Source organism: Pteronotus mesoamericanus, unplaced genomic scaffold (assembly GCF_021234165.1).
Source record: "Pteronotus mesoamericanus isolate MK-2021 breed Mesoamerican mustached bat unplaced genomic scaffold, CSHL_Meso_final contig_33, whole genome shotgun sequence".
NCBI classification, from domain to species: domain Eukaryota; kingdom Metazoa; phylum Chordata; class Mammalia; order Chiroptera; family Mormoopidae; genus Pteronotus; species Pteronotus mesoamericanus.
The window spans coordinates 2,576,040-2,592,968 of record NW_026555135.1 but is presented as its reverse complement, the minus strand read 5'-3'; the positions used below and the strand labels follow the sequence as shown (position 1 = coordinate 2,592,968).

At 40.9% G+C, this 16,929-nt stretch overlaps 1 protein-coding gene across 2 annotated transcripts in view; it reads right to left on the bottom strand.

Moving 5' to 3' along the window:
* Nucleotides 1-1,039: 1,039 nt before the first annotated feature.
* RNF169 (ring finger protein 169) overlaps nucleotides 1,040-16,929 on the bottom strand; it is an 80,418-nt gene continuing 64,528 nt past the window's right edge. Inside the window, exons 5-7 of one of the 2 annotated variants that reach the window (XR_008529375.1) lie at nucleotides 5,956-6,049; nucleotides 3,273-5,554; nucleotides 1,040-2,744 (exon numbers count right to left, since the gene is read on the bottom strand). Coding sequence is in view for 1 of the 2 variants with exons in the window: in XM_054576269.1 (XP_054432244.1) it covers nucleotides 4,370-5,554; nucleotides 5,956-6,049 (1,279 nt within the window). In the remaining variant the exon portion in view is untranslated. Of the gene's footprint in view, nucleotides 5,555-5,955; nucleotides 6,050-16,929 lie in introns of both variants that reach the window. The other variant, XM_054576269.1, reaches the window with a different exon arrangement.

Sequence of the window (16,929 nt, the reverse complement as noted above, 5' to 3'; positions counted from 1 at the left end):
TAATTCTAACTGAAAATATCAGGTAGAAAAGCTATTAAAACAGTCTCCTAAATCATTTGGATGTCCCCCTCATTATCAAATTGTGAGTGTGTGTGTGTGTGTGTGTGTAACTTAAGTGACTATTCAGACCCTAGAAAATTGTAATATAAAATAGGGCACAGGATAGTGGACATCAAGTTCCTAACTTCTTAAAAAAAGGAAGGTGGAAGGGGGAGAGTTTGACTTGGATGATTTCCATGCCCATTCCAGCTACATATTTTATGATTAGGATCCAGCCTTTAATTTTTCTCTCCTTCCTCCTGCTGGCCTTCCATCTCAGTGAAAAGCCAGGCAGGAAAAAGGAAAGAAATGCCAGTTGCTGCCAGCCCCAGTAGAGAGGTCTGACTGAGACGTTGGGAGGGTCCTAGGTGGAGATGTGGGCCTCTGACGGCATCAGTGATCCACAGCCTGCCTCACTTCTTGGGGCTTATACTAAGAGCAGCTTCTGAAGGGACCTTATTGTCCTAAAATCACTGGAGGGTAAAATGCATTCTCCTCTGGTAAAATTACTTAGGAAATGGAAAGCAGTGTTGCAATCAAATTCACAAATACTGATGGGCATATTTAAAATGTTCAAGGCAGCCTGCCTGGTGCTGGACAGTACCTTGAACAGGACCATCCAAAATCTTCGTTATGAAAGAAGTGGCCTTTCATAATACCATTAACAAACTCTCCAGCCACATATACATTCAAATATATTCCATTAGACATTGAGCTCCACGGAGCAGAAACTGTCCTTTCCGTCTCTGTAAATCCACGACCCAGCACAAAGTTGGCACAAGTTCGAAGCTCAGGAAATGTCTGTCAAACGGAACAGAAAGGATGAACAGCACAGCCTTCGGTCGTCAGCTTCACCAGTCAAGCACAGTGGCAGCTTCCCATTTTAGTCAGTTTGTCAGTTTGTCATCATACAGCAATTAATTAAGCAGCTTTGATCTCTTAAGGGCATTTTTCTTTTAGGAAAAGTGAACAACAACAACAACAAAAAACAGAGAAAAAGCATTCATCACCAGTGCTCCCCCCGGGCAAAAATTTTTAAATTAAATTTAAAAAAATAAATGAAGCCACTCACAAAAGGTTTTCCTGAGAAACCTCAGCCAAGAATTATTAATCTTTTAAAAAGGAAGCAATTACATGAAAGGGGTTGGGGGCTGGACACATACTCCCAAGATCGGACACCAAACAAACAGACCCAGGTGACTTCTTCCAACTGATAACAATCAACAGTCATGAACACATTCCCAAAGTGCCTTGCTCCCTCTTTGGAAATGGTGTGAGAGGCCCCTTCTCAGGGCAACCACATTTCTTAGATTTCCCCATCAGAATGACCTCCATCCTCCAGTCTCTCACAACTTCCCCTTGAATAACAAAAACAAAAACAAAATGCTTATACAGAAGGAACATAGTTAGTAGGACATGAGAAATTTGTTTGGTGAATCAGATACCAATGATTTATGAGAAATGTTTGCTTTGTGAAATAGTGTATATCTCATATTCTAGCTGAGAAACCCTCTCCATCAATTTTCCTACCTTGTCTTTCTCCCTTTTTTCCTCTAAAGAACTCATGTCAAGAATTCCATTTGTGACCAACTTTACAATCAAGCAACGAGAGGGAAACTTTTCAGAAAGAAAAAGTGTTCGCGTTTTAGTTATTAAGTATGGGAAACATCTTAAAATACAGAAAATACCTTAGTGGTTTTGCCTCTTCCAAAGTCAAGCAGATTAAAGATTAAGCCCCCTCCCTCCTTAACCTAAACCGCTTTGCCTACGTTTGAAGGACTACTGCTCAGCTGGAGTGTGGGAAACAGCTGTTGATACCACTGCATGCGCCACAGCAGGGCCAAGGGAAAAGTAAGCTCGATTCAGAGTTCGGAATATTCGCTTAACAGGAAGTAGCTTTCCACTCCAGATCAGAAGCTAAAACGTGTTGTTTCTACTAAGTAATTTCTTATTACTCTGGGGAAATATTTAAAATATATATCTTTTTCTATTAAAATATTTATCTTTTTTCCAAAAACAAAAATCAGTTCCAACTTAAAAGTATTCTTCGAATTACTGGAGATATAGAAAAAGGTGGCAAGTGGAAAAATAAGTGTCTTTGCTCCTACCAATGAGACTAGCCTCCCCGTGACGTTTACTAAGATCAAAAAGGAACTATCTGAAATGGCAGTAACTGGTGTTTTCTCTAAGGGCCTTTGGTAAGTCACCCTCTCTGTCTTCTGCAGACCAGTGCCAGCTTTTCTATCTTGGGTACCAATACCTTCAAGGTACCAGCAGCCTGTGGAGGGCATGTGTTGCTGGTAGGATATAGAAATGAAGTGGTGTGAATACAAAGGAATGAGACCAATGTATGTTTTCTAAACATACATCTGCACGTGTGCACGCACAGACACAGGGAACACAGAACACATACATTCGGGTGAGTGATACTTCCCACCAAAGTAGTCATTGAGGTTCCACATATCTCACTGATCATCAAAATGCTTAAGACATCTCTGAACTTCTTTCTGGGAACTGTTGATGAGCTGCCCAAGAAAATGGCTCTACTTTACAGCTGCACCTCGTTTATGACTCCAAACCCTCTTGTTAATCCACTTTTCTTCCAGAGGCTTCAAATAGCTTCTGACTGGTTCCAAACTTAACATTCTCTCTCCCATCACTCCAAATGAGTATAAAGATTTGCTCAGAGAAGGGAGGCAAATCTTCTGAGGAGCAAAATAAGGTGATATAGTAAATCCCTAGGGACCTTGATCAGAGAGTCACTGCTCTAGATCTTTGCTTCTGCCTGAGTAAGAGGAAGAAGTTGAAATAGATGGCCATTAAGGTCCCTTCCAGTTCTAACATTTTAGGAGGCTATGTTTCCAGATGTTTCTAGACTTGAAGGACAATCCCAGAAGTGTTTTCACCAATGGCAACGACATTGGGAAAACTATGCAGTACCCTTCTGGGGCCACTCGAGGGGGACAACATACATTGGGATCTAGAAGTTCTGAAAGGTTTGTTAAGTGCCAGTCACATGACTTTATAGTAACAGCTCATACATGCACAGGGAATGCCAGCCCGTTTGAGATTCCCTAAAATCCCATCTTAAATCCTATTCTCAATGAGCCCAGATGGGCAGAGAAGCACCAAGCACCACCAGGGATGCAAAAGACACATGGTGTCAGCTGTTAAGGAAAATAAATCCCAAAGGTCCATGGGACTGAATTTACCAGCTGCATCCAGCTAGATACCTTGTTTCCATAGTATGGAGTTTCAGCATTTTTCTTGCCTGACTTCTGGGCAAACTTTTTGGACTTTAGATCAACACTGCAGATAACCTTTGGCCATGTGGAGAGTAATGACATCCAACTGTCCTTTATCTCACAGGGTGGAACACTGGAAAAAAGAAGACTGTAAACTGTGGGGGTGGGGTTAACTGTACAGTATCTGTGTATAGTTCTAGTCCATCTCAATTGTCTGCATGTGGATTTTGCACAATGGGTACTCAAGGCCTAGCCAGCTTTCCCTAGGCTCCCCTGGCATGACCTTGGGTTGCAGTCCATTACGGCAACCTGTTAGTGTGGGAAATCCATGGGATTTGTGGTCAGGAGACCCAGCGGTCCGTCTGGGCCAGGCCACTTAGTTGAGGGAACTCAGAACACCTGCACTGCAGTTTCATCATCTAAAAAATGGGGTCAATCCCACTTACGTGTTAGGTCTCCTGTAAGACCAAGTTAAACAATGACTGTGAAATGGTCTGTCGACTACATAGAGCAGTAATCAAATGTTATTTTTTTAAACAAGGAATGTGAATTAGCTTTTGTAGAAGCATAAACTCAACTGATTTCATTAGAAATATTTACTTGCGACAGGGGTCAGGAGAAGGGCTAACAGAATCTTTTTGGATCTGCCCAGGAGCTATACTGTTCCACTTCCTTGAAAAACATGGAACTTATTTTTATCTGCAAAGCTGATTTAAAAATACACCCTGATAAAAGAAGTCAGGAGGTCTATCAGTTTGAGAAGGTATCCCTCTTTCCTCCGCCATTTCTATCTCTGGCCATTGTGCTCCTGAATCTCATTCCAAGTGGGTGCTGCCAGATTTGGCCCAGAAGCTCTCAGGCATGGGTCACTGAGGGGGGGTGGGGGTGGGCAGTGCTTCCGGCCTGGGTCACAGGGAGGCAAAGATGCAGTTTCCTTGGATATAGACTACAAAGGCCCTGGAACCTCTCAGAACCCACAGTGTTTTTGCCATTAAAAGAAACCCAAAGTGAGAACACACTGTTCTTGAGGATAAATGATCAAGTCCAAAGACCTCTTAAAAATAGGTAACGCTGTTCGTGAGGCGCTACTTGGCCCCGGCCATGTTGCTGGATCGTAAGAGATACTGGTCCACGGTTCCTTTTCGCCGACTCACAGTCCGTCTCTCATTGTCAAACATGCGCTGCAACTGCAGAGCCAGCTGTCGGTCCTCTTCCTCTTGCTGCAATTTCTGCTCCATCTCTCGCAGGACTGGGTCAGTTGGGGCCAGACCCACCTCACCACTGCTTTGTCTCATTTTCTTCAGGGATCCATTTTGTTCCAAGTGCTTCGTCTTACAGTGTCTTTTCCGGCCCCGACGCAAGGAAGGAAGTGGCTCCTCACCTACGTTGTCTGCCAGAACACCGTTAGGCAGATCAAAATGATTCACTGTCTTCAGCTGTTTCTTTGTTTTGAAGACCCCGCCCAAAACACTGTTTTTGGGTAGCACTGAATTAACTGCCGAGATGTTCACGGCTGTGCTTATACCAGCTTTGTCTGACTTGGCATCTGGGGTTGACCCTGATCCTTCAAACTGCTCTCTCTCCAAAGAAGTCCCACTGGCTCCCACTCTAAGTTCTGAAGAACAGCAGGTTTCCAATGGGATCTCAGTGTTCCTTTTACTGTCACTGCCCTGTTCTGCCTTTGTTTGGCTAACAGAGGGGGAACAGTCCAGGTCTGAAGGGGTGGGTCCAGGATACTCAGAGAAAGCATGTTCACTGGACAGTCTTGTATTTAAAGTCAGAAGTGGCTTCTCTTTGCTAGAATGGATAACGTCAGAGACTAGCAAGTCTTCCCCTGTTTCTGGAGCCATGGAGGTAAGGGTGGCTTTCGAGAGGGTTTTTTTGATCTGCCGCTCCTGAAAGATCTGTTCCCATTTTTTGAGGATCCGTGGACTGGCCTCGTAAGAGGTTTGCTTCTGCAGGCTTCTGTTTAGGTTGCGGGGTGTCGATTTGATGATGAGGGGACTTAGCACGCGGCCATCAGGGAGTCTCTTGGGAGGAGTACACGGTGAGCAGACAATGGGCTTGAAATGGTTGAGTTCTTCGGAGATGCTGTCATTGCTCTCAGGGCTGATGGAGCGCTCTGGCTTATGCAGGGAAGCCAAGGATGAGAGGGAGCTGAAGGGCAGACGCTTTTCAACGGTCAAGTCAGGGGCGGAGAGGCAGCGGTTGTTCTGTGTGGACAGGAGAACACCAATGACAGGGTTGGTGGTTGGGGTTACAGTTGTGACCTGAAAGAGATAAAAAAGATTATACATACATACATACATGCCTCGTATTTCCTTCACAATGGTAGAAGGATAAGGAGAGAAAGGGCATAAAAGGATAAAGAATGACCTGAGCCTAAGAAAATAGGGAAATTCCCTAACCTAGAGTGTACACTATTTACAGAAATTCATACAAACTTGAAACAATTAATAACATTGAAAATCTATAGAAAAAAGGTCACCTAGAACTTTTAAAAACATTATTCTCCTAACCCTTCCTTCACGCCTATTTCTAACATTCTCCAACATGGTTAGTATGCCCAGAGCCCATTCTGCCTCTTCTCAGCGAAGGTTTCTCTCGCGGCCACGGCAGGAGGCTACGGGACGGAACTCGAACGCCCCAGAGGCCTGGGTCGGAGGTGTACCTTGGCCTTGCTGGCTGCAGCTGCTCGGAGTCTGCTCTTTGTTTTGTCCTGGGCGGTGTCACTGCAGCTCTGACTCCTTTCCACCTTTAGGTTCCTAAAAAAGAATAAATAACAGAACAAATCGTGAAGAACAGCCAATAAGGCTAGCGAAGAAAACAGAAATAAAAATCTCTTCCGTGCTTTCAAAGCCACCCATTAAAACAATTCCCTTGGGCAACAGTAGAAAATGAGGTATTTTATTAACAAAACACATTCTAAGAACAAATCCTATCAAAAGAGAAAGAGTTCTCCAGAGAGGACAATTGGTTTAAGCCTTTGTTTCCAAACCAGACCTGCTTAATTGACACAAGACCAATGACGGTTTTGCTCCTGCTTTTGAGAGATATAGGGATACTTCACCTTCCTTAACAGGGTTTTCAGTCACCTTTGCAAACAACAGATTTTTTTTTTATCCTCACCTGAGGATATTTTTATTGATTTCAGAGAGAGAGGAAGGGAGAGAAAGAAACATCGATGTGAGAGATAAACATCAATCAGCTGCTTCCGGTATGTGCCCTCCACCAAGAACTGAACCCATCTCTTGGAGTACGGGATGATGTTCCAACCAACTGACCCACCCAGCCAGGGCAACAGCAGATTTTTTTTCCCTTCAAACGTCTCCACAATCTGATCCAGCCATGAAACAAATACTAAGTACCTACAAAATGCACAACAGAGCACTAGATTTTTATTAGGGAGTCAAAATTAAATGTAGTCTCTCTCTTAATCCATTACAGTTGAGCTTCCAAAGGCCTGAATCCTCGTGATGTAAGAGACTTCACAAACACATGATTTATTTTTCTTATGCATGTATCACATTATTACTTTACAACCCAAATCAAAACTCACAGTGCCTGTATTATAATATCAATCTTACTGTGTAAGAATTGCGTGTGATGACTGTCACCTACCCCATAGACTATCAGTAGGAATTCTTGATTTTCTTATTACTCATCTTTGTTCTCTACTCTTCAAGTCTTGCCTAACACATGTCTGGTGAGAATATTGCTTTTACAAAAGTTTGCAACTGATATATATCTGTGCTACAACTCTACTCAACAAGCATTTATCGTACCCTTTCTATATGCTACTCACTGATGAGCACTATCTAGGCACTGAAAATACAAAGAACAAGATCTAGCCTAGGTCTTCAAGGAATCAGAGTCTAGTGAGGCACACAAATAAGTAATTCAATACAATACAATAAAATGGTACAACAAAAAACTGTGCCTAAAAGACAGACTGGCAACAGAGGGAGTTATCAATTACCTGGGATGGAGTGAGAGCAGGGTTGGAAAACCAGAAGTCAAGGTGGACGCACAGCCATGCAGGTGATCCCAAACAGAAACTGTTCCCTGGTACAGCTTTGGAATGGAATACATCATACCTACTTTCTTGTAACAAAAGATTTAGTTTTACTATGCCAGGGAAATTTTATAAAGCTGGTAATAAGGGACACTCCCAGGTACCTCTCCTCTGCCTACATCTGTAGCAGAGGCCTGTCCTAGCTGTACACCATGGCTTCGGTTCCAGCATTTCTGTGTTATTCCTTCCATTCAAAACCCTCTCATCCTATATCTTATGGCGGCATTATCTTGCTAGATGGCATCAGTCTGATGAACTAATCTATGCTGTTATTAATAGGAGAAAGTGGTGGCCAACCTGCTTTACATGTCTGCACTTTACCAAGAAAATTTAACACTGAACCTAAACAAATAATGTGAGAGCTGTACTAACTCGCAGGAGATCTATTTTGAAACAGGTAGGAAACTTCAACATCACCCTACAAAGGCAGTTGCTTAGAAGTCAGCTTGGTTTGCATTTTACCTGGAAGAATATTGAAATTCATTCGCCTTCCCAGAACTTACACAAACTGTCAGTGCTGTAAGCCACCCAGAAGTAAATGGGATGGCAGATTAAAATGCTGGGGCGAATAACATATACTTGGGGTCAGGAGGAATGGATACAGAGCTGAAAGAGACAGTATTATTATTTCAAATATATGACTTGTTTGGCATGATTTCATTGGAGAAACAAGTAGACATTTAGACACTCATCGACCCAAGAAAGAGCTTCGTAACTTTAAATAGTGAGAGCAGTTTACTGATAGCCTTAAGAGGTACTGAGTGCCATGTCATTAGAGGTGTACAAACGGAGGCTAGACCCATACGTTCAAGTCCAAACATTCCATAATTAAGAATTAGCTTAAAATAATTTTAAAAAACTGGCGGTGAGGACATTTTGTCAGCAGTAACAGAGTCAAATTTAAAGACCCTGGCTACATGCCCAAGTTATCAGATGTGCAAATGACAACTACCTATTGCTGAGGAGAACCTCTTTACATACCCTCTAAATGTGATTTATAATAAAAGGAAAGGCCCAGGAAGGAATCCCACACTTGCACTCCAGCACACCACAAAAACATCCAAAGCAGTTTCTGACCACCTCAAATCTTTTTTTGAGCCTCAGTACGGCTGAAATTGTCACTGTCCCTTCAATTCATTTGGTCATCAGACTTTACTGAGCACCAACTCTGTATAAAGCACTAGAGGCAGATAGGTGAAAAGACAATCTCGACCTGCAGGAGCATCCAGCCGCTCAAGTGCACTACATAATAGCACCAAAGTGCTATAGGAGAACAGTACTTATACAGCTGAACTCTCCAAGAGTTATCTTCTAAGAGTTTTACAGTTTTAGCTCTTACATTTAGGGATCTGATCCAAATCTGACTTAAATTTTTGTATATGGTGTGAGGTTGGGGTCCAACTTTATTCTTTGGCATGTGGATAACCAGCCGTCCCAGCACCATATGTAAAGGGGACTCTTCTTTCCCCCATCAAGTGATCTTGGCATCCTTATTGAAAATCCACTGACCACAGACGTATGAGTTTATTTCTGGACTCTCAATTCTATTCCAAAGATTGATATATCTACCTTTATTTCAGTGCTACCCTCTTTTGATTACTGTAGCTTTGCAGTAAGTTTTGAAATCAGAAAAGTGTGAGTTCTCCACTTCTGTTCTTTTTCAAGATTGTTTTGGCTATTTGGCATCCTTTACAATTCCATACGTGAATTTTAGTGTCAGCTTTTTGTTTCCGCAAAAATGAGACTGGAATTTTAATAGATATTGCAATGAACCTGTAAAACAAGTTGGAATACATTGCCATCATAACAATATTAAGATTTCTAATCTATGAGCACAGCAGATAAAGAAGACCCTTTCTTTAGGTCTTCTTTAATTTCTTTCAACAACGTTGTATCATTTTCAGTGTTAAGTCTTACACCTCCTGGGTTACACTTATTCATAACTATTCTATTCTTGTTGATGCTATTGTAAATGGAATCACTTCCCTAATTATATTTGCAGATCATTCACTATTAGCACGTAGAAAGTCAACTGATTTTCATGTGGTGATCTTACATCCTACAACTTTGCTATGTTATGTAGTTCCAATGGTTTTTTCATGAAATCTTTAGGATTTCCTACAAATAACATCATGTCACCTGTAAATAGAGATAGTTTTGCTTCTTCCTTTGCAATCTGGATGTTTTTTCTTTTTTCCCAGCTTTACTGAGATATAACTGACATGTACAGGGTAGAGAAAAAGTAGGTTTACAGCTGTGAGTACATGAAACAGTTTATTTGTATTAGTACTTATTAATACCTACTTTTATTAAAACCTACTTTTGCCCCACCCTGTATTATAATATTCTATAAGGTTAAGTTATTTTCTTAGTGGCCACCCTAGGGATTACAGTTAATACCTTAATTTACAACAATGTATTTCAAATTGATCAACTCAGTTTCAATAGCATACAAAAACTTTGATCCTATATAATGCCATCCCCCCATTGTGTTGTTATAATCACACAAAGAAACACAAAAGTCATGAATTGAAAATACTGTATAAACAATATACATAATATACAGATATTATTACTGTAGTATATGGTCACCTTAAGAAGCTTCAAAATTCTGGCTGAGAATAGCCAAGAGCAGTAAACTTGATATTGTTCTTAGGACTGAAAGAGCTCAAACAACACCTTCACTAAAAACAGGGATGTAACTGCTCCTTCCACCTTTGTATACATCCATTTCTGTAACTCCAAACCCAAACACAGTGACTGGCACAGAGTAGATATATTCAATAAATTTGAATGTTTGTATAGAAATGTCTCTCTCTTCTTTAAGAAAACTTTAACATTCATTAGGAATCTATTATCTGTCAGGCACTGTGCTAAGTGTTTTAAATATAGTGTATCTCATTTAATCCATACAGAAACCCGATGAGATGCAAATCATCATCCTCAATTTATAAAGAACTGGGGGAAGTGATCTTTCCAACATTACACAGTTGAAGCCAAGATTTCACCCTGAATATCTATGATTCTAAAGCCTGTGCTCTTCCTACCACAACATACTGATCTCACATTCCACTCTACTCTGCTACAGAACAGACCCAGCATATCTAGAGAAGCTCTCACTTCCAAACACATCATGAAGTCATAAAGGAGAGAAAGCAGCATTGTCTGAAAGGCAATTGGTTTAAAATTTCCACTGCCAAGAGGCCAGATGGTTTCTGGGATGTCTAGTTAGGCTAAAAATACCCACAACCACAATGAGTCTGACTTACAAACAAAGAAAAGGAGGGACAGCCAGTATAAACATGCAGCTGGAAAGCTAGAAGATTTAATCCTTCTAAAACACTGCTTAAAGAGTTTTCAGATGTTAATACATGATATAAAACATTAGACAGCTCATGCTCTCAACTGCTCACTCATCACTCTCTCATACCCACACCACATTAGTTTCTTTTAATCATAAACTCAGGTCTGACAGAGATGAGTCCTACCAAGAAGCTAAAGGCTGAAGGAGACCCTCCTCCCAGCCCCTGGCCTGGGTGTGTGAGTACCCCTCACCTGCCTCCCCACATACATATATGAATGAAACCAAGTTCCCTTAGGCCTTGTTGTAGCTGCCAACCAGAACTGGATGAGATTTTGTTAAAATCCTTCCTTTGTGTGTTTATGATCTGGGTTATCTGTGTTGTCCACATCAGTATTCTTTTTTTTAAGTGTACAATTTAAGTTTTTAGTATAGTCACAGTTATTAACCTTCACCACAATCAATGTTAGAACATCTCCATCACCTCCTAAAGAAACCTCCTACCCTTTAGCTAATACTCCTACACCCTGCCCTTCTCTTCCTGCTCTAAGCAACCACTAAATCTATTTTCTATCTCCATATATTTGCCTATTCTGGACATACACTAGTATTCACTTGCAGGTGGACAGGAACACTGTTTCCACAGCATAATGCAAAAGTATTTGAGTCCCCTCAAACAGCATGATAACTGGACAGCTTCTCAGATCTCTGTAGCAACCTTGTATCTTTTTTGAACAAGGCAGGGTAAAAATTATCTGACAAAAGGATGAAAGCCAGCTTTCCGTTACAAATGGAGATCATTTCAAGGCAAAGGTCCAGGCACAGGGCCTTTTGTCGCAGGGTTCTGAGAATGGTTTGCTAGAAAGAGCATAGGTTTACAGTCAAGAGAGACCTGAGTTCCAACTCCATCTGTCGCTTTACAGAGGTGATAAGTTCTTGGGAGAGTTATTTAACCTCTTTGAATTGCATTTCCTTAGCTGTAAAATAAGAATATTATTATATATTGTATAGGCTTAATGTGAGAACTACATGAAATGAGGTACGTAAAGTACTGAACATGGCAAGGAGCACTGGAAAAAGGCTAGTTCCCTCACCATCTGGCCAGGAACCTCTGGAACCTACCAGGATATTCTATTCTAATATGTCAGAAATATTACTGACACCTCTAAAAACTGCCGTTCTTCTTACGTCCCACATCACATCTTAAGCTGTTTCATTTTCTAACCATATTCCATTACTTTCAACAGAGGCAGCACAGGGATCTACCAAGAAGCTCCTGGGGGACAATGGGTTTTGTGGAAAGAGCCAATAAACCTCAGTGTAACTCAATTTCCTACAGTCTAAGATTTGGCAAGCCATATTCTCTCTCTGGGCTTTAATCTTCTCATCCATAAAACAAAAGAACTAGATAAGACAACATTTAAGGTCTTTTTCGCTCTAGCAGTCTGTGGTTCTAACAGATAACAAAATAGCAGCAACAGTACTTTATCATGTATGTGCCAGCAATCCTGCTAGGCACCATTTACTTAAGATACAACTTTTCACGGAAAGGCAATACTAGCATTACTGCATCACTTTCTTTTCATTACATTAAACTGCAAAGAGGATAGATGGTTTGATTTTTTTATGGTTATTCTCTATTTACAAGAAGAATTTCAAGTTACTTACAATAAAAATATATAAAGACTGAGCCTTAAGGGAGAATAAAGACTACATTAAATAATAAATATGGGAGGATTATGTTAAAAATACTTTTAAAAAATTATTCGCCATGTGTAACTGCAGAACAACTCAAAAGGGTCCTAACCTACTTACTGAGATACTGAGCTGCTTTGCAGAGGCAGCTGACCAAAACCACAAGTCCTGCAGCTGAAGCATGCGCAGAGGACAGAGCTTTGACCTTCAGCTGCACCCGGCACCAAAGGACCAAGACGTAACCAGAACCTGAACACCGGAACCCTTTCAGAAGCAGAGGGTGGGTTGTCCAGGAAGATCCTGTGATGACACTCCTCGCCATAAACGGCCAAGCTCCAAGATCCTCCAATTGAAACCTACCCCGCCAACGCTTCCGCATACCTCTTGCAGTATATACACTTAAAAACCAACCCCGAACCCTGGATCGGGAAGTTCAGGTGTTCGAAGACTAGCTTCCCGTTCTCCTGAGTGGTGCCATTCATAACAAAAGAGCCCGTATTTCTCCACTGCAATTCTCGGTGTTGAGGGTTCGGCTCTGCCGGAACCAGGTAGGATGAACTCTTTCTGTTCTGTAACAAAAATGGCGGCCACGCAGGGACTTCGCGGGGAGCGGGCTTTCCACCGCGATGCGGTGACTCCGGGCAGTGGCAGCCGCGCCAGGTTCTAGCCGAGCGGCTGCTTGACTGGTTGTTCTAGGGACAGACCTGCAGTGCTGAGCGGGCATGGCTGACCTATAGCACTTCCATTTTGCAGCGAGAAAAACTGTGCACCTGTCTTGGAAGAGGTCTTTCGGTGAGTAAATTTGCGTGTAATGACACCAAAGAAACTTCCCGTGTGGTGGTTTCGCATTTCCCACTGGTTATATAACGGAACGTGCTTTGAGAAATTACCTTGGTAATTCTGATTGAAATTGTTTGGTTTATTTGAACCCCGCCTGGAATTTTGTTTTTAACCTGAAACGGGTTCTCACTTCGGTGTAGAGCTGGCAAATTAAATTTCAAGTTCTGTATGGGGAAGGGGTGTACGAATGTCTTGTTTGTTCCAAATGATTTGCCTTTTAGGAACTGAATTTCGAGGTGACCATAGCGAATGCCTCCGCGAGAACCTTCTCACGCCGTAGTAGGGGCACAGTGCTCTCTTCCTCTATCCCCATGGGAGTTCGCAGGGCAGTGACACTCTGGGTGGGCTTTCCTCGCACGGGGTCAAGCAGCGGGCAGCGGGGGCCTGCCTGCGACTCACTGGCCTGAACTGCATTGGTGCCAAGAGAAACCCATATGGCACCACGTCAGAGTTTAACCCACGACTCCTGCGTTCTAATGGTTAGGACTTGGTGCTCTTACCATTGTTGCCCCAGTTCAATTCCAGGGTTCATCCTTTGCCTTGTTCACTGTGGCCACCCTCAAAGGGAAAAAGCCCTCTTCTTTCTGTGGTTTGGCCCCATCAGGAGGACCAAACACGGGGGCATAAGGGCTGCTGAGGCTTGTTCCCCTCCCCCACCCCCTTCCTCTGCGGACGTGGGCAGCCGCCCTGTTGTGCTCAGGCTCCCGTGGGCGCCAGCAAACCACCCGCTTTTAACTCGCGGCCCCGCCCCCGCCCCCCCACCCTCGAAGCTGCGCTTTTTACCTTCAAGCTTTCCGACTAGATTGTGCGCACTCGCGTTTCATTTTGTGTTGTTTGTGTTTGTTGACAAGTCCATCTTAAGGGGCACCCTTGTAGGAGAGGACCTCAGGCCTCTTAGAGACAATGAAATTAATTCTATGATTGATTATAATTTTAAAACGGCTTTAAAGGAATTCTTAAAGCACATAAAGCTTTGGCCATCTGAGCAAAACTTTAACTTAGTCCATCTTGCCAAAATATTATTTGGATCAAGTTTTTCCTCTGAGCTCTGCATTGCACGTGGAAGACAATACTACTAGCATTTTATAATGAAAGCTATGAGACCTCTGTCTGTGTTTATATGTTTATATATGTCTCTGTTCTATCACTGGATGGAACTGCTAATTTGTAATATTAAATTGGCTTAAACAAACAAGCACTTATATGAGAATTCTCAAAAAAAAAAACAAAACAACTAACCCAAGTGCTTTTCAGAATCTTGTGATCTGGGAAAATATTTAATATTAAAGCTGATTTGAGTTTGGTTTGGTTAAATAAGCATATCTTTAGAATCATCAATGAAATAATACTTTTATTCTACTTGAGTTTATTAGTCCAATAAGTTCGTGTTATCTATGTTGCAAAATTTGTCAGCAAGAAAATTAACCTGGTATGATAAAATTTTCATAAGTAATCTAAATTTAATTGTTAGGAGCCAATAAATAACTAAGAGGGATACAAAGTTCCTTTTAGGTTAACTCTAGCAATAATTATATTGTATGTGTTCTTTAATGTTTTTCTAAATCTCTTCGGTAACTTGAAATTTTAGAGCTTTACTACGTAATAAAAATTACTCACTATCTAGATATTTCCAAATAACATGAAATGCTGAAATAGTAATTGCTAGGTAAGTCTGTTTACTTTTTGGCTTCTTATCAACAGAGAAACTAAAAGATAAATATGGACCTATCAGTAAATGTCTTGTCTTGAATTTTATTTTAAAAAGTTCCCCTCCAAAATAAATAATTGCCAACAAAAGCCTGTTGCTAGACATAAAAATGCATTCACATATTTGCAAATCTAAAGAATGCTAATTGACTACTCTTTTAGTTGTCACTAGAAATTAAGGTTTCTAAGGGTTAAGAACTGTAAGTTAATCTAAAAAAAATAATGTTTTCAATAAAAAAGGTGTAAGGTATGGCGATAGACATATGTGTATATATATGCATATACATATATATTCTTTTTTTGAGGGAAAGGAACTTTGATCTGAAGTAAGGCTAGTTGTTTGAGAATGGGAAAGGAAAAAAAGGACAAATTCTGTGAAAAGTAAAGTTGTAGAAGGTTTATGGAAAAGGAATTCTGAGAAAGGAAATATGAAAACTAAGCTGATGAAAAGTTAAGAGTTTTTTTTCTCTCTCTGCTAAAAAAGACAAAGTTGCTTGGACTGGTGGTCAGCTACAGATACTGCAAAAAAGTTATACACCTATAGAGCAAAGATTCTGTGTTTTATGTTGTCCTAATCAGGTCTTTGATTATGTAAGAAAACTGAATCTCCTCAATAATAGTAAGAACTAAATTTTGCTCACAATTATGTAAACTTCTGTGTTTGTCTTTCATCATCACTTTAGTTAAATGGGTAATTAAGTATTGCTCCATAATGACTTATGATCCTATGTAGTCAAATGTCCAAACCTTTGATATATTTTGACAAACTTTCCAGGGTTCCAGATTATTCCAGTGGACCCTGGAATGCTTCATAGATTTGTTCTTTCTCTGTTTATAAAAGAGAAAATTTAAACTAATCAGGCCTATTTGATACACTAAAATTACATGGCAAGTTTTGTCAAAGAAATAAATATGTTTTTATGAATATATTATTAATATATTATGAATGTTCTAGAGATTATAATCTCCAAGAATCTACAACGTCCTGATGTACTATTTTCATTTGGTATCTTAAAATGCTGTTACAGAAAAAAGCAAGTTTCTTTGTCCACTGCATCTTAATCAGATCTATAACCATGCCAGCTTAAGTTTTTTGTCATCTATAGGCAGTCCTTAGGTCTAATTTAAATAGTTATTCAAAAGCTTGCTCCTAGAAAGATGATGTACCTGATGTCCCTCTCCATCACATCAGTCGCAGAGATAGGTATTATTAAAATCATAGAAGAACCAGCCCTGACCAGTGTGGCTCTGTTGGGCGTTGTCCCACAAAGCAGAAGGTCCCAGTTTGGTTCCTGGTTAGGACACAGGCCTGTGTTCCAGGTTAGGTCCCTGGACCAGGTGCATGCAGGAAGCAGCCAATCACTGTTTCTCTCTCACATCAATGTTTCTCTCCATTTCTTTCTCCTTCCCTTCCCCTCTCTCTAAATAATAAATAATATCTAAGATAATAAAAAAATAAAGTAAATTCATGGAAGAACAAACATCCTGATAATCAGTTTGAGCCCAAGTGGATAGGGCCCTAACGAGGTTCTTTTAACAACCCATTCCTCTGTTCAGTTGATTCAACTCTTCTTAAGAACACCTAGGATGACCCCACCACCTACCAAAAAATCATTCAGAAGGCTTTCAGAAATCAGAGGGGAACATGCTGCTGTTCCAGCCATAGATATGCCCCAACAGTCAGCATAGTCAGGCAAACCCTTAACAAGATCTCAAGTTACTGATTAGAAGACAACTAAAATTAACAAAAGATAAGTAAGGCACAATTCACCTCTGTGCCTCCTTGTCTTTAATTTATTTGCCTGGGTTTATAATATTCCACTTGCTTTAAACCATCTCCTTTGTACGTATCAAATTTAATTAGCTTCCTTTAAATTTAGTCAACCAACTCAAAAGGGAAGCTCCCCAATATTCTATCTACTTACTATCTAGGACGATGGTCTTTGGCCAATGTTTAGCAGGGCCTTATCTCCCTAGTGGGGAGTGGGAGCCCATGAACATATGGTTAAAAATCTTTCAATAACTTT